The sequence below is a fragment of the Ostrinia furnacalis genome, unplaced genomic scaffold (genome assembly GCF_004193835.3).
Source record: "Ostrinia furnacalis isolate ACB-3 unplaced genomic scaffold, ASM419383v2 OfSCF0682, whole genome shotgun sequence".
NCBI classification, from domain to species: domain Eukaryota; kingdom Metazoa; phylum Arthropoda; class Insecta; order Lepidoptera; family Crambidae; genus Ostrinia; species Ostrinia furnacalis.
In genome coordinates, this window is record NW_021130921.1 from 872,627 (window position 1) to 897,184 (window position 24,558).

The following is a 24,558-nucleotide window of genomic DNA, read 5'->3' on the forward strand; positions in this document are numbered from 1 at the left end:
TAGAGTATTTTGTGATGAGTGTCATCATCGAGGTAGGAATGGTCGTTTGGAAGCCGAAAGATATTTATCTTCTAACAAGGCTTAACGAAATACAGTAGTTCTGTAATCTTTTTGCATGTTCATATTATTGCCTTCATGTCTTCCAATCATATTAAGCAAGGTAATTTTACTCCCCTGTCTAAATTGTCTCGAAACGTAGAGCCCAAAAAATTAGGAAATTAACGCCCCTATTCACAAACGATGCTTAAGTGAAGCAGCTAATCGAACGCACAGCGTTGAATAGAGCTCTGTGTGAGACCTCATAGTGTTTGTGAATACGGGCGTAAGAGACCATTAATGGCTACCGTTTCATAGCGCCAAATCTTGGTCTAAATTGATTAAAAGATTCATTTCATTTCATTTCAATTTAGACCTTCCAAAGTTCCAACATGTATTTGAAATGAATTACAGTATCTGGAAAACTAATCCCATTAGTACTATTACTCATACCCATTATCCTTTACTTAAAACTTCCAGTAAACTAATTATACAACCTCAATGCTATCGTCACGCTAAATTACCAAGGTCCGACTAGTTAAGGTACGTTTACACTAACCATGTTTGTTGCTGCTCATCGCTCTCAATCGGAAATGTAATTGAAATTTTTCAGCTAAAAATGTCTTAGAACTACTAGAAGAAAAACTTTACCTTTCACTACCTACTGGTCATGGATGACCAACTGTTTTTATTAGGTAGGTAGGTACTACGTGCTTTTATTTATTTATCAAATGCTCGGCCGTTGGATAAGACCTAATCGATTGTGCAAGGCTTCTAAATTCAAAATAGTGGTTCCCAATTCCGACATTGCTCGAAACTCATGACCGTAACGACTGCCTACTTTCGAACGATTTATCACTACTTTTGGCGAGCACTTCACTGCATAGTATAAAACAGTCGCTTTCCTGTCTGTATGTCATGTCCCTATGTATGCTTAGTACTTTAAAACTACGCAACGGATTTTGATGCGGTTTTTTTTAATGGATAGAGTGAATCAACAATACACAACAGTTTCTATGTATAAAACATGCATATTATAGAAGAGAAAAGCTGAGAAAATCCATTACACCCGTGCGAAGCCGGGGTGGGCCGCTACTATTAAATAAATAATAATGTAGAGTTACTTTCTTTCTTTCTTTACTTACATTAGTTTGGCGTACTTTGAACGTAAGTTAGGTACCTAATTACTTATTTTAACAATATTGCAACTATTGTGGCTCAGTAATCGAGTTAAACAACTCTAGTTCAACACTGCTATAGCAAAAAACAATCATTGTATTGGGAATGTATATTTTATGATTCAAAAAACTGTAATCACTATAATGATTCGCTTCATCGAATATTAAACGCAACCCAATTTTACTCTACGTTGTTACTTTTGTATTTCACTTAAAATTATTATTTTCAACACATCATAAAAGAAGGAATTGTGGTTTTTCTTTTGTATGTAAATAGAAAATCTGCATAATTAATAAGTAGAGATATTTTCACTCAATCTTGTAAAGAAAATTGTTCATTAGCATAGAAATCTCAATGGTTTTATGCTAATTACTAAGATAAGTAATTGATATTAAAACTAATTAGCGTTCTTAATTATATATTGAAATAAACTCTTATTTCACTTATCTCTTTTTTATATAAAAAATACATTTTGTTAATTGAATTACAGATAAAATCGCGTATCAAAATGTAAATTAGATTCAGTTTTTTCGCACCATTTTCTCTCATGATCTGTGTGCCGTTAGTACTGTAAATGCAATAAAATGTAAAATACGCCCTTATGTGAACTGGAGTACTGTTCTGTTGATGGGCGAGACACACTCGGAATCAATAATATTTTCCAGGCTTTAAACACAAGATTTATTAACACTAACCTAGTAGTACGGGAAAATTGTCAACAATATTCAGTGTCGATTTCGATTCGTTTGAGTGCCTAATGGGTCGCCGTATCGTGAAACGAATACAAAACTTCAGACACACTTAGTTTTATTAAACAGTTTATGTTGATTCTCTACTGAAAATAACACAAACCATCTTCTTTCGGAGGGTAGGTAAAGGTATTTCTATTTTAAGTGAGACCAAACTAAAAATAAATAAACACAATTATCATAAGGGGGAGACATCTGTCACATAACCGAAGCAAACAATTTTTTCGGAGACCATGATTCTTTCGCTCCAGAGGTATCGATTCCCAGATGGGAATTGTGTAAATTGTTTCCAGTTTGGTTAGTAGCTACATACGTTCAGACGGATACTTAATAATCTGAAGGAAATACCTACAATATGATTCTTTTTATGAATAAAATGATCGAAGCAAACGCCTCCCCCAAGTATTTCTACAACAATCGGTCTTGCGCTGTCTGCATTCAGATGCTTCCCTTACACGACTACCTGCGTCTTGCCGTCACCACTAGAGAACTTTCCTCCCTCCGCGTCCGTTAGTTCTAAGAGCAATATGCTTTGCCCGCTACCACTTACCTTTAACAATGCTTTATCTCGGTTGCTTTGGATTGCCTTCTTGTCATTCTTACCATAAAATATTGGATTCTTCCATCACCGTAGGCAGTTCCCGCCACGCTCGGCGGCCCGCGACGCGCAGCGACCGCGACCAGGCGCAGGGTTACCGTTTCTTTACATATTTCTTGCATCTTGCCCTCGTTATCAAGCCGTTGTTGTTTTGAAGCATGACATGACATGTACATGGAATAGCATGTTTAATGAAATCTGAGAGGGGATTGAAGAAATTTTCTCTGATGTAAAAATAACTCTACCAATGAAGTTTTCGTTTTGTTGGCATGAGAAACGCTTCACGAACATTTGTGTATTTAGTGAAACAATAAGGTGTTCGGAATTTAAATCCGTTGTTTCGTCGAATCCGAATTGCGCATCAGCTGGAATGAAATCGGGACGCAGCCTGACGTGCTATCGCCTATACGTACCAGGTTTTGCTGCAAGAAGGCTTTTTTTTCTAAAAAAAACCCTTCTTTTATCCCTTCGTTATGAAGCTCAGTCAACTGTGGTAACCTTAAAGCATATATTAATAAAGACTTATAGGTACTTAGACCTAAATAAGTACGGCCTTGCGCACAAATGTATAAAAAAAACTTTAATTTTGACTTAATTTTTTTCCTAGTCATACCATTGTAGACTGACGTGTTCATACCGTGAAATGGAAAGGTATCTGCTATGAAAAAATAGATCATTATGTGGTAAAGGTCATAGTTAATTATAATCTTCTTGATTGAGGGGTAGTTGCAACTATAAACTTAATCACCCTGTAGGTACGCGTGGTGGTTAATTTTGCTTATTTAATTAAACTATTTGTAATTATAGTTTTTAAGTGTAATCTTCGCTCTCTACAATTTATTATTTTTTATAATATTTTATTTAGTTAAAATACAAATTATAAATGTTGATGAAAACCAAGCAAACACTTTTATTTACATGAACTAGCTTTTAAAGAGAAAATGGTTTTATTACAATATCTTATCCTGCACTTTTGAAAATATAACTTTTATAATAATTGCAACAGGCCACTTTGCAGGCACAAATTACAAAAAATATTGCCCGCGTAGAATCCCCTTTCATTAGCACTGCCGTCAGCTTTTCAATTGTCACCCTTAACGACTGATTACAAAATGAATCATTCTTAATTACTGACTTTAAACATTTAATTAAAAGAATTAACCGAACATTGATTAAATGTACATAATATCACCGAACTTAATGTTATTTATTAATGCGATAAAAATATAATAAAATACGTAATTTAATATGCCGTCCGTAATTGCGGAACTACAAGATCAATGCAATCGGTACAGTCAAACGCATTTAGGGTTGCCAAGTCCAAGAAAATAAAAGCCGGACTCGTTGCTTAATTTTGCCGGACATTTAACCCTAAAAGACGGACATACCTTTTTAGCTAACATGCCATCTTCGAATCGGTAGCCCAACATCCTGATACGTGCATAATAATATTAATATTATGTGCTCGATATCGTAGGCATCGGTGCATCGGTGCTTTCGACTGGCGCGGCAACCATATAAAAAGCCTAAAAGAAACCGGACAGGCCGGACAAGATAATATTTGGCCAAACTTGGCAACCCTAGACCCAATCAGACGCAATCGGACACCTACTTTCCGAATTATGTATTCAAAGGGGCCGACAAACAAACTAATAAAATAACTTTAACTTACCGTTTTGCCGCAAAAGAGGAACGGACCCAGAAGGCTCCCCAAAAGACAGAATAAGTAGAGTTCGTTCGTAGTTGCTTAAAAGTAAAACTTACATAACGTGATTTAAATTAATTATTGTTCAATAACATTTACATTACCTGATTTACTAATATTTTTTATAACGTGCCAATTAGATTTAATTTATAATTATTTAAACAAATGTTACTTTATAAATTAGTAAAATAGACACTTCAGCAATTAAACATTAACAGTGTTTTGATTAGATAATAAGCCAAATATTTTTTTCTTACGTTCCCTACTTAATTGGTTGCAACAACTGGATTTCTGCTACGACTATTTTATATATTTTATTTTATTGGTTTAACAATGTTTAAAATTAAAATAAAATAACATAATATTGTTTAATTTAATATTCTTCTTAAATGAAATGAGCCTTCTTCATCTTCCTCTAGGTCTCACCAATTAATATTTAGCGCTAACATTATAAACTGTTTTCTCAAATAAAAACGCAATGGTCGATGTCAACGTAATCGTTTATGTAAATGTATGGTTTCTGTTTTCTTTACCGATTGATTTACCGAAATCAATAATAATAAAACTAATGATTTTATCGCACTCGTTCCGTGGCGTTTCCGATTCCGATATTGTGTGGAAACATTTTAGAAGTCCGTTAATTGACGTTAATTGAGTCGTTTATACGACGATCGTATTTTGAATATTTTATCGATGAAAGTTTAGACATCTAAAATAGACTACTGATGTACTGAATTTTAATTAAATTTATTATTTTTAGCCACGAATTTACGTCAGAGTCCTAAATTAAAGCATAATCTATCTAATACTTAATACTTATTCCGTGATAAAACTTATTTAGCGAACAGATTTTAAATAATCATTCCTATTTATCATTGCGGAAAACAATTAGATAAGTAATTACTTAAAGTCGTAAAGTATAATGTAATGACATAACGATTGGGCTGTGCGTGATTCGGGACGTAAATATCTTTGACATTCGCATTACATTGCGGAATAACAATTATTTCACCCACGCCGAATATTTTCACGATAAGGCACACACAAATATTCGGTTACATTTCAGTATAAGTAAATAAATATCCTACTTGCCACACGCCACAATTTTTAGAAGGTGATTTTGTACGCCGCAGTACCAAATAGATTTGGAAAAATAAAATCATTTGAACTCGACGAAATATTTAAAAAATGTGTGTCGCGGGGAATCTCATACGCACTTTTGGTAAAAAATTGACTGCTCTACGAACGAACTATGCATAGCATACGGTCCGCCTTATGTACACTGTTTTATGTGCATTCAAGTTTAAAATAAATAAAATAAATAGAGATAAGGTGGTCTTTATGCTTCATTACGTTTTATGGGTCTTCTGTCATTCCTACATTTCTCTAGAATTTAGAGAGTAATAGAGAATAGAGTGATCTGAAATCTAGAGTCTAGTAGTTATGGTGTGTTAATTAGATAAAATTCTACAATAATGTGTTCTGTTTCTATTCCAGTATGAAGTCGAACTCGGTGGTGAGCGGCGACAAGGAGCCGGCGCCGGCGCCGTCGCCCGCCGACTCCGGCGTCGCTGAGCTTGAGAGAGACCACCATGACTACGGGTAAGTCATGAGACTTACCTTCCTTAGTTTCAGCCAAATGACGTCTACTGCTGGAAAAAGGCCTCCCCCAATGATCAAGATTTCCACACTGACAGGTGCTGTTCCAACCAGGTGCTTCCTGCCACTTTTACCAGATCGTCGGTCCACCTAGGCCTCCCCACAATACATCTTCCAGCCCGTGGGTGCCACTCTAAAATTTTCTATGAGCGATGTGCCTAAAGAGCCCATAGAGCATCCCCTCTTATCTGTTTGTGTACCTTTATCTTTATGTAACTCATGTAATTCCCAAACGCACGAATGAACCTATTTTGATCCAGTTTTGTCCACTTATTTGGATCCACATTTCTCTCATCATCATCATCATCATCATTTCAGCCATAGGACGTCCACTGCTGAACATAGGCCTCCCCTAATGCTTTCCACGTTGATCGATCGACATTTCTCTCTCTGTCTGTTAACTCATTTAGCTCCCATACATACATGAACCAATTTTGATCCACTTTTCTCCCAATTCCAGCACCACCGACCGCCTAAGAAGCCACGAGGTGCGCGTGCGAGCCCCGCGCGGGCTCATGCTGCAGAGCTACGCGCCTCGCTCGCGGGACGAGCGGGACAACGAGCTAGCGAGGGTTAGGCGGGACAGGGCGCTGCTGAGGCAGAGGCTAGAGGATACCGAGTGGAGCCTGTGCCAACGAGCTGGCGAGATAGCTCTGTTGAAGACGCAACTGAAAGACGCACAGGTTGGTAACTTATATCCACAGCTACTTTTATAGTGTAGGGCAAGAAGGGACAGGGCGAAGCTGAGGCAGAGGCTAGAGGACACCGAGTGGAGTCTGTGCCAGCGAGCTGGCGATATCGCACTTTTGAAGACGCAGCTGAAGGATGCACAGGTTGGTCACCTTCTCTAAGATTTCTTCTTAGGCTCGTGTTATAAAGCTACGCGCTTGCGGGACGAGCGGGACAACGAGCTAGCGAGGGTTAGGCGGGACAGGGCGCTGCTGAGACAGAGGCTAGAGGACACCGAGTGGAGCCTGTGTCAACGAGCTGGCGAGATCGCACTGTTGAAGACGCAGCTGAAGGACGCACAGGTTGGTACCTCCTCTCAGACATCTTCTTAGGCTCGTGTTGCAAAGCTACGCGCCTCGCTCGCGGGACGAGCGGGACAACGAGCTAGCGAGGGTTAGGCGGGACAGGGCGCTGCTGAGACAGAGGCTAGAGGATACCGAGTGGAGCCTGTGTCAACGAGCTGGCGAGATCGCACTGCTGAAGACGCACAGGTTGGTAACTTGTATCCGGAGCTAGTCTTATAGTAGAGCGAGACGGGACAAGGCGCTGCTGAGGCAGAGGCTAGATAGAGGATACGTAGTGGAGCTTGTGTCAACGAGCTGGCGAGATCGCACTGTTGAATGTTGAAGATCTGTGAAGACTGTGTATGAAGAATGCACAGGTTGGTATGACAACATGATGCAACAGAATGCATAGGCTATAATTTATGACGATCTGTGACAAACGAAATTTCACGCGTGCGAAGCCGCGGGCGGAAAGCTAGTACTTAATATGTTACCTAGTTACCTATATGGCGAACAAATAATATAAGTTCAGGCTGGTAATATACATCGGTTGTAGGAAGTTCAGAATAGCAAAGGTTCTCTCTAGAGTCTAGACCTAACTTTAAAAAATAATAATAAAATTCGTAAAAACCATTACCGTCAATTACTGTAATGGTTTGTCTACTTTTGAGTATCGCAGAGACATCTACAACAGCGTTGAAACACTACTATTCCAACTGAACTTGAACATTCAAACGATATGAAGTTCGAACCTGTGTGCCTACCATGAGTTTACGTTAGGTGTGCTCGCTAGCGACTGCGTAAAAAATGACATTTAAATGTATGACATATTGTGCAGCGCCCCTAGTGGCTACTTTCAAGAAATAAAATCTTCATAGAATTTTTTGACGTATTCGCTAGCGAGCTCACCTAACGTAAACTCATGGTAGGCACACTGCTCGCTAGATGTCGCTAGTAGTCATAATTTTTTGTTGCCACTCGACAAGTAGTACGAGTAGAACATATCGAGCTAGTGATAAAAAATGTAGATAAACGTGGGAACGAATCTTTTTGTTTCAAAACAATTTACTTTATCTAATCACGAGAATGCGGACCACATGCAAACAAACGACTCGAGTTTACAAACAGTCGCTGAGATTACACAATTATTATGTTGCTACTTACACAAATTAATTTCTTCTATTTTTTCCAGAACGAACAAACAGCGAAAGGCCACGAATATCTCACTCTCAAAGCGGACTGTCGTCAATTGAGAGAGGCGCTCGACAAAAAAGAAAAAGAAATAATGAGACTCCGAGCGGAATCAGAGGAGAAGGAAAAAACGGCCAACCGGCTGCAAGCAGAAGTTGACCGACTAACCAACGACCTGATGGAAAGCGTCTCAGATCTAACCAAGACTAAAGAATCGAGCAAAAACGAAATCGAGCGGCTAAAAACGGAACTGAAAGAGCTCAGACAAGAACTATNACTGTTGAAGACGCAGCTGAAGGACGCACAGGTTTGTCACCTTCTCTAAGACTTCTTCTTGGGCTCAGCTACGCGCCTCGCTCGCGGGACGAGCGGGACAACGAGCTAGCGAGGGTTAGGCGGGACAGGGCGCTGCTAAGACAAAGGCTAGAGGATACCGAGTGGAGCCTGTGCCAGCGAGCTGGCGAGATCGCTCTGTTGAAGACTCAGCTGTAGGATGCACAGTTTGCACAGGTTTGTCATTTAGGTATATCCTTAGCTACTCTTATAATGTAGAGCAAGGCTATTGGTATTTATTTCAAAAATATGGCCGAGTTGGAATACTGTTTAGATAGTATTACCGTAGTTATAGGAAGGTCTTAGATCAAGATTTCAAAAACTGTCACAGCCCTCCTTCTGGCACAGTCGGGTAAAAAAAAATAACAATTATGGTTTGTCTACTTTTGAGTATCACAGCGACACCTACAACAGCATTGAAACACTACTATTCCAACTGAACTTGAATATTCGAACGGTATGAAGTTCGAACCTGCTCGCTAGATGTCGCTAGTAGTCATAATTTTTTGTTGCCACTCGACAAGTAGTACGAGTAGAACATATCGAGCTAGTGATAAAAAATGTAGATAAACGTGGGAACGAATCTTTTTGTTTCAAAACAATTTACTTTATCTAATCACGAGAATGCGGACCACATGCAAACAAACGACTCGAGTTTACAAACAGTCGCTAAGATTACACAATTATTATGTTGCTACTTACACAAATTAATTTCTTCCATTTTTTTCCAGAACGAACAAACAGCGAAAGGCCACGAATATCTCACTCTCAAAGCAGACTGTCGCCAACTGAGAGAGGCGCTCGACAAAAAAGAGAAAGAAATAATGAGACTGCGAGCGGAATCAGAGGAGAAGGAAAAAACGGCCAACCGGCTGCAAGCAGAAGTTGACCGACTAACCAACGACCTGATGGAAAGCGTCTCAGACCTGACAAAGACAAAGGAATCGAGCAAAAACGAAATCGAGCGGCTAAAAACGGAACTGAAAGAACTCAGACAAGAACTATCCGACGTTTCCCTCAGCGGCTACGAAGGGATCGAGTGCGGGCGAACGATGAGGGGAATATACGACGTTTGCAAAAATAACGAGTATCACTGGAATTCTAATGACAGCGCATTAGAAGACGCCGAAGTCCAAAGACTGAATGGGGAGATGCCCGACCCTTGCGGGAGCCCGTGCCCCGCTAGCGTGTCCCTCGACCGACTCAAATGCGAGATGGAAGCAAAAGAAGCACAGTTCAACAACGAAAGGAGAAAGTGGTCGGAGGAAAAAGACAAAGTGCTGAGATACCAGAAGCAGTTACAACTCAACTACGTCCAAATGTTCAAGAGATCGCGCACTTTAGAAGCAGAAGTGGACGGATTGAGGCTAGAACTGGAATTGTGCAACAAAAACATGAAGAACATCAACAAACACGGCAAAACTATTGAGTTGTAACGCTACCAAATTATATTAGTAATATTGTAAAGGATAAACAAAGCGCTAAGATACCAGAAGCGGTTACAGCTCGAAAACACTATATTGAAGATTATAAAAAAGGTAATTTAAATACAACATAGAAAATAAAACAAAAACTATAAGCAATAAATAAGGAATTAATAGAGTTGTAACGCTACCAAATTAGATAGTAATATTTATAAAGGCTATCCACGATTCTGTAAATATTCTAGTATAAGCTCGTATGATTTCTTGCCCCAATGTCAGTAACCTTCAGAACTTATACCATAAGTTTGTCCAAGGCATAATACTCAACTGGCAATCATTTAAATTATTGTACATTATTCAGTATCAGATATTATGTGTACCTACTCGTAAGTGCCTAATTTAAGTTAATGTAGATATTAATAAAAGTATTTTTGATTATAATCGTGGTTTTAAAGAAACTCGAAATGTGCAACACGTGTTTATTGCATTCACACTTGCATACAAACATTTGGGAGCAGAACTTATGATATATTAAGACAATACTGTTGGGTTTGAACACATGAGAAATTCCGTAGAAATTGCTTCAATTAGTTTGTCAAATGTCGAGGTTTAGAATTTAGGTTTCAAATTGGACAGGCCCAAATTTCTGGACCTAAAAGTGAATCCTTCTCCTTTAAAATCAGTGTTAATTCTAGACGATTTTGCTGGTTCCACCTGAAATTAATTTCATAAGTATACATTTATACCTTTAACAGTAAGTAATAAGGCATCTAGTAGTGCACCTTGTGGAAATTTGTGACTTGAGAGACCAAACACCTTCGGATCTGACGTCAAATTTTTATTCAATTCAATAATCTTCCTACAAATGTGCAAATCAAATTGTGTCTACAAATATTTGGAGGCTATAAGTTTATGTAGATGATGTAATGGCAACAAAAATGGAGGTGACAAAAACCCATGATCTGACGTCAATCAATACAGATATTCACAAATCAACATTGAGTCATAACGTCACGTGTAAGTTAAAAATCCATAGCTGTTTTCTACCAATTCAATAACACTAATGTTATGAACAGTTACCATACAAGTGAAAAAATATGAACACAAGGCTGAGTTGCACCATCTTATTTTAACCGTAACAATAACGATAACCGGTGATTTTTGTATGGAGTTTGACAGATTTTTGACGTTTGCTAAAGTCAAAATAAGATGGTGCAAATCAGCCTAAATACAGCTAGGGTTAAAAGTAGCGGAGTCTTATGCTGAGTTGCACCACCTAACTTTGACCGTAAATATGACGATAACCGGCGCATTTTGTATGGAGTTTGACAGATTTTTGACGTTTGTTAAAGTCAAAGTAAGATGGTGCAACCTAGCCTTAAAAAATTCTGATCAACAAGATGCACTCTATCACAACGTGATAACAGTAACTATCTCTTGAAAGTGATTAGGTACCTGAGTGATATCCCCAATGGTGGACCGCTTCCTAATCTTGTACCACCAATATTCGACGCCAAGAGTGATGCAGGCTAGACCAATACCCATGAATATTACTATAAACACCCCTCCAATGTTTTGTATGGAAATACCATCCGACTGAAATTAAACAAACGAATTATGATAACCTTTAGGTGCACACAAATACTTGATTATGTTACTTACTTACAACAACAACTTTGTTGAATACATAATAAGTAGGTACCTACACAAGCTTATTTTTAAACTAACTGTAGATTTTAAGAACAGTTAGCTACAGTTGCCAGAATTTATTATGATTATTCCACAAAAGTGATGTTACTCACTTGATCGTCTTGTTTTTCACATTTCATTGCGTTTGGATTGTTGGTCCACCAGTTTTCTTTCAATTTTTCTAATTTCCGCTTATTGAGCAGCTGAAGAATACTGAAATCAAATTATTATGATTATTACCAAGCATTCAATGGCTGAAACAGCTCTCGTAAAGCGACTGTTTATTGTTTATGCATTCATGTTTAGAACTGTATACAATTTTATTATACCCTTTAGGTACTACTTCTTAGTTACTATTTCTTAAAACAACTTCGAGAACTGCAGCTTTCATGAAAAACTCAAAGTCATCGCTCAAACATTCAAGGTATTGACATTTCCCTTGACCAATCGACATAATAACCATAATAAAACAGTAGCTCGAACATGGTGCCGTAAAGTAAGCATTGTGTATCAACAAACTAATAATTTATACGGTCGGCTATTGGAAATGTCGGCGCGGTCACCTTTGCCTACTATTTGCATAAACTCACTTTGTGCCAGACAGGTTTGTACTGTTACACATGTATTGTTTTAAAAGTCAAAAATAGTTATTTAATTTTTAGCGTTAAGAGTCGCATCTCAATTCCCGCCTAAAAAATCGAACTGCCTAAGCAGTTCGATTTTTTCAAGTTATTTATAATTTTCAAGTCAAAAATACTTATTAAGAGGTATAAAATTTGCTGATGTCTGATGCTAAGATAATTTTAACAGGGTTTAGCTTAAACTTTAAAAGTAGGAGAATCTTATTACTCAATTTTGAAGCCAGAAGTTCACAATACATACATAAACCTACCCTACCTAATCACGGATGAACTGATCATGACGCGTGAGATGAGGTACAGGAAATTGAACTACCGTCCGGTAGAATATCAAATTACATTGCAGGAATCATAAATACCTGCTAAGGCAGGTAGGTACATAAAAGTACAATGATTCGTTGTTAAGTAGGTACGAGTAGGTACAACAGAAGCAATGTCGTCACCGCCATTGTAAACAATCAACGGTTATTCGATTAGTGGCCGCCAAGCTAATCATAGGAGGGCTCGAATTACACACCCACATCGTTGAATAAAGGGAATTCGCTACGCACAGTGAGGTATGTTTCAAGTTTAAATCATTATGGACTGCAATTTGTATGTTAAGCGAATCATTTAAATTTGAAGCCAGTCGACTCTATCTAAGCATTACATTACGGCTTCTGAAATTCAAATTGATTTCCGTCATATTTAAAAAATGGCGACTCCAAAAAAAGTTATTTTATCCAAATGAACTGTTAAGGTTCGGCCAAACCAACGCGATCACACGCGATCAGCCGGCGTGCAGCGATGGCGATCAGACTTAAATGCATTGGTCGCCATCGCTGCACGCCGGCTGATCGCGTCTGATCGCGTTGGTTTGGCCGAACCCTTAGCTAGTATCTATGTGGTTGAGGATTCCGGGTGAAGCTCGCTTCCACCTTCTGCCTGATCATCACTTTTCATTAGGTGAGATGCAGGCCTAGAGCTGCCTCATTGTGGTTAAAAAAAATGGGATAGAAAACAGATGAATCTACACTCACGCATTATTAAACTGGTCCTTCAACGGTGATCCCTGCTGCACAGCGATGGCATACGGCTTCCTCGAGAACTCATCTCCTACCATCTGAAGGTCGCAGCTCGTCAGCACGTGGTATCTGACGTCAGTCGCATCGCCCAGCCAAGCGAAGCCTTCGCTGGAACTCTTGGAGTCTCTCACCCTTTGCAAGGCCTCAAATCAAATATAAAATCTTTAATTGCATCAAAATGTGTTGTATCAAATTTAGAAAGCGCATTTTACCCCCAGTTTTTGAATAGAGATTTTTAGCTGGAGCGTGCTCATCTTCGACTTAGATATGAATTTAATATGAAAATAAAAGGGTCTTAGGTTTGGTTATGTATTGAGATTTTTAGTATGAGCGTGCTCATCCTCTACTCAAGCAGGGAGTCCAATAAAAATTTCACAGTTAAGTAACAAATGAGTATCTATTAACAAATGAAGTCTACATGGCATATAATGGACACCACAAACACTGGCAAAATAAGCAATTATTATTAGGTATGTCAAGATAATCTTCCAAATCAGTTTTTATCACCTCTTCGATGGAGTTGGGGAGACCAGCCTCCTTCATGGCCTGCCACATCTTGCTGTACTTGTCGCTGACTGGGTAGTCCCAGACAGCTAGCTTCGCGCGCTCGACGTCACTCAGACTGTCGTTTAAGCTCATTTCCTTCCATATTCTGAAAATTGTGATGCTAGCTTTTATGGGAGAAGGTGTTTTAAGTTCAAGAGGAATTTAATATGTAGGGATATCACATATATCAGGAGTTTCCCTGCGTGGACGAATCAGAAATGAGGAGATCCGCAGGAGAACCAAAGTAACCGACATAGCTCGCAGAATTGCTAAAATCAAGTGGCAGTGGGCGGGGCACATATAGCTCGTAGAGACGATGGCCGTTGGGGCAGGAAAGTTCTCGAGTGGCGACCACGGGCTGGAAGACGTAGCGTGGGCAGGCCTCCTACTAGGTGAACCGACGATCTGGTAAAGGTCGCGGGAAGAGCCTGGATGCGGGCAGCGCAGTACCGTTCATTGTGGAAAACCTTGGGGGAGGCCTTTGTCCAGCAGTGGACGTCATTTGGCTGAAACGACGAATATCACATAGGTACCTATATGTTTAAATATTTAACTTCTAAACTAGGTGCAGCCAGCCAGTTCGACATAGTTCAGACAAGAATTACTGCCAATTTTAAAAACTCCGACTCTAGAGCACAATTACCTATTCTCCTAAGTCAAAGAGCAGACAAGACAAGCTACTTAATGCTAGTACTTATCGCATTAACAAGACATTTACCTATCGCATATTTTATTTTCCATTTTTAGGCCATTGACCCTGTGGAAGTAGGTATGACTGGTATGACGTAAACCCTGAGCAATAATTGCGAGTGTCAATTGAATTCGCGCCACGGTTGCCCTCGCCCCTGTCCTTCCTCCCATTGAGGCAATTGCATATCCAACACTTAACGTATCAGATGTGTATCACCTTCATAAAGACTACAGATCTAGATCTGAATCAGCAAAGGGATATAAAAATCGGACGCAGAGACAAGTCCCTGCGTAAGATAGAAACGTTTCTTTTCGAATTTCAACAGATTCGTTTTTTCAAACTTCAGAGACGTTGAGAACTATTCAAAAATGAATTCAGCTCGATTTTTTTCCATGAGATTTCATCAGGTACTACTTTACTAAAACTAGGGTATTTGGCCATTTTGATTGAGAGACATTATCATTTAGGTTGTTAATTGTAATAATTTCATCTAGATCAAGGAACTTTCTTTCTCCACTTTCTTCAACATCTTAAAACAGTGCAAATAAAGTTTTTGGCATTTTCGTAACTGCAAACATCGATAACGAGGATGACACTGTTATCAAGGGTTTCTTCCAAAAAGCGGGGTCATTGCCCGATAACAATGAGACGTTTGTACAGTTGTGATTGCGTGCAGTCACAAATTTAAATAAAATTAACGAGTTCATGTCAAATTCTTGTGCAAATGTTTTTTTGATTTTCGTCATTCGTCGTTCCGCATTGACTCTTGGTAGATTTAAAATTTTTTGGTGGCACTGACCTTTAGCAGTACCAAAATACACAAAATACCTAATGATATGTAAGATCCTAAGCACCTAAATCAAGATTCAAAATAATTACTCGATCTACATGAAGCCTTCAGATCCATAGAGTTAGTAACTCTTCAAGAGATAGAGTTCTGTAAAAAAGATGCAGGAACACTAGCAGTGCCTATTATGTTTGCTATTTCCCTTTATGTTCCTTGAAGAAAGAAACAAATCTTCATAAATACTCACTCATAGAACTTAACTTCAATGTGCGCCATCCTTTCAAAGTACGTCATAGCTGCAGACCCGTTCAGCGGTGCATACTGGATCTTATACTGCTTGGAGAGATCGTCCAAGGATTCTATGGGCGTGTCCAGCCGAGAGACCGTAAGGAAAGCCGCCAAGTTTGCTGTGTACGAGGCTATGATGATGAAGCTGTAAGTAAACCATGGGTAAGATTTGTGGTCGCATCAGTGATAGAGAACAACCAGAGAAATAGGTGGTGTACATGTGGTTAGTTACCATTGCAGAACACAAAGCAAAGACACTACATTAATTCGGTAGAAGTAGGTATATGAAAAATAGACTTTATCTAGAACCAAAGCCAACTTCATACTTTTAGCATCAGAGATCAGTGTCTTTAGTAACTTTTGAGAATCGTAAGGTTGTTAATAGTATTAAGTAAGCCTGTACATAACATACTCATTACTCACCCAAACAACCACCAAGTAGCAGCCAGTAACCGTCCAGACAGATTCTTCGGAGCCTCACCACCGCCTTGAGGCGTGAGTGACGTCATGCAAAACCATAGACACTCCTTGAGCGTGAATTCTCGTTTTTCCTCATCGTCTTTGTATTTTTCACGGTTGTTCTGGTAGCTGTAGGGACTCCATTTGTCGAATACCCACATCAAAAAGCTGAAAAACCCATAGTGTATCATAGAAATAGAGACTGAAAGAAGTTTGAAAGTCTAAGTAAGTATCAATAAACTCAAAATGTTTATTTTATTCAACTTTGTTATAAATATTCTGCATAAAAATTAATAAAACTATTTTCCGGTGGGGTTTTAGCCTTATTTAATAAAACTTCATCGTTTATAGGTTTTATTAAGTTTTCAAATTGACTCTGTCATTCAATCTTTTCACTCTGTCATTCTCTATTGTCAGTCAGTGCTGTGGGTGGTTACAGATATCCTGCCTGAAGGTCTTTAATGAATTTAGGGATAAATATTGTGTGATAAATATGGGCACATTGAGTGTTTTGTTAATGTGTTGTGGTATTGTGTTCGTAAACAAGAGTGATCCAATAAAAATTCCAAAGGATTCCCGAGAATAAGTACACGAGTTCAAGATATTTTTAAGGTAAGTCAGCTACCCCATTTATTCGTCTTATCTACAATCTAGTTTTTTCAGATTCTTGTAGCTTTGGCGATTAATGTAGGTAGGTAGGTAAAATTTTGTCAATTTTATTCTGATGTTCTTCCCTATGTTGCCAAGCTTTAGGAATCGAGCGAGAGGTTTTATCGAAACGAAACTACTAGCGAATGTTACATTGTCTAGAAGCAGTTAACTGCTTTAAAGAATCAAGACTAAAATGGTTAGGCACGTCTAAGGCAGGTTACCTAGGCTGAAATTCAGTTGAGATCGCGTTTATACCTGCTTATAAAAAACTTGATTCTAAAAACAACGATAGGTGGAATGATAGATACGATACGGATGTAGGTAACCGGGTCGGTTGCACTATTTTCAAATTAGGTTACCGTTGGGCCGCGCGGTTACATAACTATTGGCACATTTGAGTTAAGTACAGTATCGCCATTTCCCTCCAAAGTATTCCCAAACATTGGCTGGCATTGGCAAACCTGAGTCAGTTTTTGTGAAATGGATTCATCTGTGGATCAACCTATTCTGGTAATTTCGGATTTAATTATTTACAGAGGCTGGTTGTAAAACAGTGATAACTTCGGGGACATAAAGAACCATTAAATCTTACAATGTTACTTACAATACCCTCAATTTCTGCCATGGCGCATCACGTAGTAGGTACCTAGGTATTTCACTAATTGTAGGTAGATCAGTCAGATTTGTTCAGTGGTAGTAGTAGGTACTCTCAGAGGATTTATTTGTAATTCATCTTTATCATCATAATCATCATCATCATCATCTCAGCCATAGGAGGTCCACTGTTGAACATATGCCTCCCCCAATGCTTTTACATGTTGCCCTGTTGATAGCGGCCAGCGCTCAGCGCCTTCCTGCAGTGCTACCTTTACGATGTCGTTGGTCCACCTTGTGGGTGGACGTCCCATAAGTGGATCATCATAAGAGTGGACAAAATATGTAATGAATTGGACTATAAATAAACATGAGGCACCTAAGAATAACTCAAGAATCCCTAATAATTAAGGAAATCATCTTGTGCCCGATTAGATTTGACATTGAAAGGTTTCACAACAATGGGAATTCCCAGAAGTAAAATCCTTATTTGTGTTCAAAAATATTATTATGTTGAATTACAAACTTGTGCCACAACTTGTGCGGAATTGGAATGAAGACTTCGGTCATTGCCTCGTGATTTTTAATAGATGGTAAATTGGTGGTTTCCACATCTGCTACAATAGATGGCGCCTTAGGTCACGAAGCAAACATTCCCTCAGAGCAGCCGTTTGGCAAACGAACTTACAGTGACTGATAAGCTATTTTAACTTCTAAATAAATAAATACAACGTGATATACCGCACCTACTCACTTCTGTTGTGCTGTGCGTCATCGGTTAAAATGATGTGGTCTATGGATATGTAGCGCGAACGAATGCACGTAATAAAATAAACATTAGTCCGGCTAACCCCTAATTTATTAGGACTAACGCCCCACGCTCTAGAAAGTTCGGCCATTGCTAAACCGATCTAAGTTTAGATAACCCGAATCATTCACATGACTTTACGTTTAATATTTACGCGCGGTTTTAAATCAAACGGCCATTTTTGATCTTCGTTTGTTTATAGCATTTTTTTTTTCTTAATAGCCGCAGACGTATAAATTAAGTTTCGCGAAGATTCTGCACATCAAATAACTCGTTCAGATGATGAACGTTCTTCTTGCTTCCCATTCCACGTCACTCTTTTTTTTCTTTTCCCGGCAAAGCTCTAAGGAAGAGAAGATAATAAACTTCCTCTGTGTTACATAATTATAGCTATTTTTGTTTATTTAGTCATACTTATTTTAGCCTTTATTGGCAGAAAGGTCAAATGGCATTCCTTACCTACTGGCTACTGCTATAAATATTTCCAAATTACAAATCTAAATTTTATTATAAAAGTAGCATAATTTTGTTGGAATTTAGATCACTCAAATTAGCATGAAGATCGGATGGTTATAAAAAAGTAGGTAGGTATATATATTATAGAAAGCTTATAGATAGTTTTCCCCACCCTATATTTCTAAAGAATGATAGTTTCACTAGTTGCCTTAGCTGGTCACTAAAATACATTATTGTATAAACTCAATGATGTTGCTTTAAGGTTTTTTATTCTCTTCAAATAAGTAACCTTTAATATTCAGATATTATGGTTATTGCATCTGAACTCCCTGCTTGTACCGGAGTACTTGTACCATGTTCTTTAAACTCATACCACAACTCATACGCTAGTTTTCCGTTTAGATTTGTTCAAAACTTTTTCCACAAAACAGAATTCCGTTTATATTCGCCACAAGTTGCAACTTAGTGTACTCCCCTTGACATATACACTAGCATAGTATCGTAAACAGGTAATTCTCGCTGTGTGAGTTACAGTCGGACATCGCGTCCGACCTCGTTCCACAAATCTGATAAGAAATAATGGAGGTATGGAACTATCGATTTGTCTAACGTGGGTTCGTCCGGGTATGTCTAAATAAATGTGTATAAAGAGTAGTGCTGAAATAGGAGTGCCTTGGGGGAGGCCTTTGTCCAGCAGTGGACATCATTTGGCTGAAACGAACGAACAAACGAAATAGGAGTAACGCAGCGATACGGGGAACTTCGTCGAAAGAGGGTCCCGGGTTCAATTTTGGCCTAAACTGCATGGTTCTTCATTAGAAGTAGATATAGTAGATGCTTGCTACTTGCGCTTACGTTTACCTACTGCAAATCGCAAAGATAAAAAGAAATCGATTGATAATAAAAAAATATTGATCAATAATAAAAGTATGAATGATGATAAATTATATGATAATGAAGCAATCATCGCAGATTTCAAAATATTGTGTAATTTGTGCAAATAACTGTTTGGAAAATAAGCAATGGTATAATTATTAGAAGTGTGATTATTATGATAGAAGAATTGAAGGATGTTATGATAATGCTTAAACCATGCTCTACCTACATCAAAACATAGCTAGTCACAAATTATATTTTGAGACATATAGTGAAGAAACTGGTTAGGGAGTTGACTGCCACAAGGTTGTGTTTCAAATCAATAGTTTCATCAATTCTTGTAAAAAGCTCTTTTAAATCCCCAATGTAGCTTCACCTGAAATTACTTTTAGTACCTACTTCGGCGTAAAGTATTCGGAAACATGACGCCATGGAGTTTTGACCTCTTTTTCGTCTTTGAAACAGGTTTCCCGTGAATGAGCCATTCAATATGAATGTTTGCAGGCGAATTTGGGAATTGACCCACATAAGATAATGCTCCATAAGATAAGTAACATGATGATTCAGACGAAGTGAATGACGACATTTCCTTATTTTATGTTGCTAAACAAAGTAATATCCAGCATATTGTCCAGCAGTGGACGTCATTTGGCTGAAACGAACGAACGAACGAAACAAAGGTAATATCTATAAGGAAACGAGTCAGTCTTTGAAACAATATTATCAGGTGGAAAAATGTAACATTTACTACGGAAATGACATCGAAATGGCGTAAAAATAATTCAATTTTTCTACTTTGATATTCGCTCGATTAACGTATGGAAGTATCAAATATTAAGTAGGGGTAGAAAAATTGAGGATGGAGCCAATCCATATGCCTTATTAGTCTCGTATGGAAAATTGGCAACAAAATTTTCAATGAAATGTCACAGCATGATCATGAATGAGTTTCGAAGACTTTAATTTTTCAGTCTCGGAACCTTTTAACTTTTTATCTTCTTACTGATAATTCATAATAGCATAAGCATATTCCATCATCGATTATGGTCATGATGGTAACTGAGCGTGAAAGTTTTTTAATTCGTTACCTAGAAGTGTTATTTTGTCGTCCATTACCATCAAAGTTATGTTTATTAGTTTATTTATAACTCGAGCGGTTCACGACTAACTTACCCATAAACCGTACACAAATGNTATAAGGAAACGGGTCAGTCTTTAAAACAATATTATCAGGTGGAAAAATGTAACATTTACTACGGAAATGACATCGAAATGGCGTAAAAATAATTCAATTTTTCTACTTTGATATTCGCTCGATTAACGTATGGAAGTATCTATCAATATTAAGTAGGGGTAGAAAAATTGAGGATGGAGACCCAATCCATATGCCTTATTAGTCTCGTATGGAAAATTGGCAACAAAATTTTTAATAAAATGTCACCAGTATGATCATGAATGAGTTTCGAAGACTTTAATTTTTCAGTCTCGTGACCTTTTTTAACTTTATATCTTCTACTTACTAGTTCTGAATTTATAAAAGCATAAGCATTATTCCATCATCGATTATACACTAAGTATAGTTATGATGGTAACTGAACGTGAAAGTTTTTTAATTCGTTACCTAGAAGTGTTATTTTTTCGTCCATTAACATCAAAGTTAACTTTGGTTTATTTATAACTTGAGTTAGTTACGGTTCGCGACTAACTTACCCATAAACCGTACCTACACAAATGAAATTAGAAAGTGCGAGTCACTATGATGAATTGCTCAGGGAAATGCGATGTCAAACGACTCGAGTGACGGGCTCGTATGAACACACTAATAAATCAAAATTGTGAGGCACGAGTATGTATGTAAATTATGTTTTAATAGTACGTACAATTTATAAAATAATGTTTCAGGTTTTGGCACGAGGCATTTTCATAAATTGGACAGATCTGATAGAAATTTTGGGTAGGAAAAAAGATACCAAGTTGTTTCTAGAAGTGAAATTCAAGATACTCTTGCCCCATAATATTATAGGCTAACTAAGACTTAGTTAGCCTATAATATAATATAATAGCCTAGGTAGGCAATTTTTTTTCTCAACTTCCAACGATTTTAACAATAAAAACGCGGATGCTCAAACGGCGTTTCGTTCGTAACAGTAAAAGAAACGCTCTTATGAAGGTATCCACTTCCCTGTTCTAAGCACGGTTGTGCAACAAATACGGCATTGTACGTGTTTAAGTACGTGAATGTTCAGGCAGCGACAATGTATTCTTAATAGTTCACTAACCTTGTAAAGAAATATGCGGCCAGTATCGACAGCCATACGTCGTTTTCCAAAACGGTGAGAAACTTGAAAAGAGATGTGGCCGTCCGCGGCAGTTTCATCATAATTGTTATTCCAACCAGGTCATAGTACGGAACCGTGAAATCCACGACGTTCTCCCTCTCCGCCATTACCGATAAAGAGGTCAGACCTATATCCGCCCTTTTCTCTATCAATTCCTTTATAATCCCGTTCCAATTTCCATTCTCATCCATTGTGCCGAAGTTCCCGTCAGGTGATAGCACAATCTCGTAATCGAATTTGACGATTTGTCGGATTTCCTCGATGAGGTCAATACAGTATCCTTTGAACCCTTTCGGTGCTTCGTCATCTCTTATTATAAACGGTTCTTGCTAAAAACATGAGCATTAAATTAGCTTATATTCAACAAATTTTTATCAAATTATGTATTGTTATTGCTTTGGATACCTATCCTAGGAAAGTTCAATAGACTTACGAATTACCTATCCTGTTATAAGAATTTAGATCGATATTTCAACATCGTAGAAACATCACCATTCCTTAATTCGCACAATAGCTCAGTTGTTTGTACAGTTGTAATTATGTTAACTGACAAATTTTTATCAACTTGCCAACAGTAGTTTAAACAATGGCGGAGTTCATTTACCTACCTCCACTGTCACAACTCTGTACACTAATTGCGCGGAGTAATCGCTCATGTTGTCGGGGTCTGTCAGGGACAAAGGATTGGAGAGACCAGCCTTCCAGGACCCCAACACTCGACTCCCGATAGAAGCCCCATCCTTCACCGTAACCGCTGTTATATCCGTATTAAACTCCATATAGCTCCTGCCATTCATGGGATCGTCCTCCGGTATATAAAAAGGCGCATAAGTCGGAGTTTCTTTTATCTGAAAAAACATTGAACGTCGCGTCTCGTGAATAAATTATCACAGCAATTGTTTTCCACGAATAAACGTGTCAACGCACCTCTTGAAAAGCCGCCTTCAGGTCCAAGGTCCTGTTAGGGGTATTCTTACCGTCGTAATCGTCGCAAGTAATATATTTCATGTCATTTGGCCACTTGCCAGAGTCCAGTAGTGATCTGGAAAATCATAAACGTGTGAAGTCATGGAATATGCCAGGTTATAATTAGATGTACTAGCACGTGGTTTGCTAACATTGGTACGCAAGCACTAGGATTGTAAAGGTCAATTACTTTACGGCTAAAAACGTTCTTAGAGACAGGTCGAAGTAGAATGCCGACGTGATTTCTGGTTCGCCGTTCATGCTGTAGGTGGTCTTTATCTTTCCCAGACGATCTCTGCTCTTGGCGTCCGGCGTCGGCCTCATGTAAACGATGGTGGCGTCCTTGCATCCACACGTAATGTCTCCTTTGTCCAACGACAAGGCGAACCAAGCAGTTTTTCTACCAAAATACTGATTCTCATCTGCCGCATCCAGAACATTCTTTATGGTCCTGAGGCTACCGACCACGAAAAAGTTCACAATGTCCAACTCTCGCAAGCTTCGCAATTGAGTTTTTATCTCGTCTTTATTGAAACTCTTCACAGGAGTTATAACATGGCGTGTCGGAATGTTTTGCAGGAGAGATTTATATTTATGGTCCATAACTGTTGAGAAATGAAATAGTAATTTATCATACTAAATAATAATACGTAAGATTAATTTATATTATCGTACTGGCTGACAGAACAGCAATAGTTTTTCGTGTTTCTTCTGAAAGCAAACTTGCAAACGTAGTAAAGTAAGTAAGTAATGGTTGTTTGCAGTCCCGAATAATAAATCCAAGGATGTTTCTCCTTGGAAGCGTTTTTGTAATAAATGTGGCAACCATCACAAAACAAAAGATACAGTAGCAACAATACAAACCAAAAAGTTCGTCGAAAATAATGGCAGCGTTAGTGATGTCTTGTTTCGTGACGATGGCTCGTATAGATTCCGGCAGTATATCTGCGGGCGGCATCACTTGCAGCAAGAACCTGGTCTGGTTGGCGTCTAAGGAGCGCCATTGCCTCAGATCACCGGCTTGGCCGAACGAGCTCGACATAGTCGGCAGTGCCAGCGCGGCCGTAAACGACTTTATCGTTTCAGAACCCACGCCGGTCATGGTGAAATCTAGGACGACGTGCGGAGTTTTCTTGGCTGATAACATGTCGTTGTACTTTCTGCAAACTGTCGACACGGTCGTTAACGGAATTGGCACGCAACAGAAATAGATTTATTGGTGCATCTAAATCTATCGACACGTTATTAAAAGACGATAGCTGTTCACGTCTTATACTAACCATTTTCAAGAAAAACTTTAGCATCCGATCGGTTGCCGACCACGATGACCGGGTCCACAGCCAACCCCAAGCTCGGGTTCCGCCTGACATACTCCTTCGCTACTTCGAACGCTTTCTCCGCGAGCGCATTGTTCTCCTCGTTGATCAACACTGCAACACCACTTATTTATATCCGATGTTTATGCATGATACGAATTTGTTTACGCTAAAGCTTGAATACCTACAGACGTTTATATTCTGAGTCGTCTGAAAAATTGCTACGCGAACGAACGAAAATAGCAGCAGCAATTTGAGCGAGAATCGACTCTCTTTTGGTTTCATGGCGGAGAGGATGGATGTTAGGGCATGGTCCGTCGTTGGAGTGGTCTGATGGCTTACTGCCCGGCGGTCAGCCAGCCGGCCACGTGTGTCATTGTGTGCTGTCTTGTTACCACGGCGATGCCCGACCTTGCCACTGGGTTATTGATGTTCAGTGCTCATCACTAATAATGTTTGTACGGGCGCCTATAACCATTACTCACATAAAGAGGTTCTAGGCA

At 38.7% G+C, this 24,558-nt stretch overlaps 2 protein-coding genes across 4 annotated transcripts in view; one reads left to right on the plus strand and one right to left on the minus strand.

The window, feature by feature from the left end:
• Positions 1 to 10,089, plus strand: part of LOC114366751 (leucine zipper putative tumor suppressor 2 homolog) — a 127,506-nt gene extending 117,417 nt beyond the window's left edge. Inside the window, exons 5-8 of one of the 3 annotated variants that reach the window (XM_028323715.1) lie at positions 5,765 to 5,869; positions 6,387 to 6,579; positions 8,408 to 8,437; positions 9,195 to 10,089. In XM_028323715.1, the coding sequence (XP_028179516.1) occupies positions 5,765 to 5,869; positions 6,387 to 6,579; positions 8,408 to 8,437; positions 9,195 to 9,899 (1,033 nt within the window). In that variant the 3' untranslated portion in view covers positions 9,900 to 10,089. Of the gene's footprint in view, positions 1 to 5,764; positions 5,870 to 6,386; positions 6,610 to 6,846; positions 6,958 to 8,407; positions 8,438 to 9,194 lie in introns of all 3 variants that reach the window. The other 2 variants (XM_028323716.1, XM_028323718.1) reach the window with 2 other exon arrangements.
• Positions 10,090 to 10,352: 263 nt separating this feature from the next.
• On the minus strand, positions 10,353 to 24,406 carry Ir25a (ionotropic receptor 25a). Its single transcript, XM_028323714.1, has 14 exons — positions 24,244 to 24,406; positions 24,020 to 24,169; positions 23,604 to 23,906; positions 22,930 to 23,344; positions 22,701 to 22,815; positions 22,382 to 22,621; positions 21,714 to 22,102; positions 16,014 to 16,217; positions 15,550 to 15,735; positions 13,786 to 13,930; positions 13,234 to 13,421; positions 11,690 to 11,789; positions 11,343 to 11,483; positions 10,353 to 10,601 (listed from the first exon to the last, which is right to left on the minus strand). Exons 1-14 carry the CDS (start codon positions 24,338 to 24,340, stop codon positions 10,497 to 10,499), a joined length of 2,778 nt encoding a protein of 925 aa, XP_028179515.1. The 5' UTR covers positions 24,341 to 24,406; the 3' UTR covers positions 10,353 to 10,496.
• Positions 24,407 to 24,558: the final 152 nt, after the last annotated feature.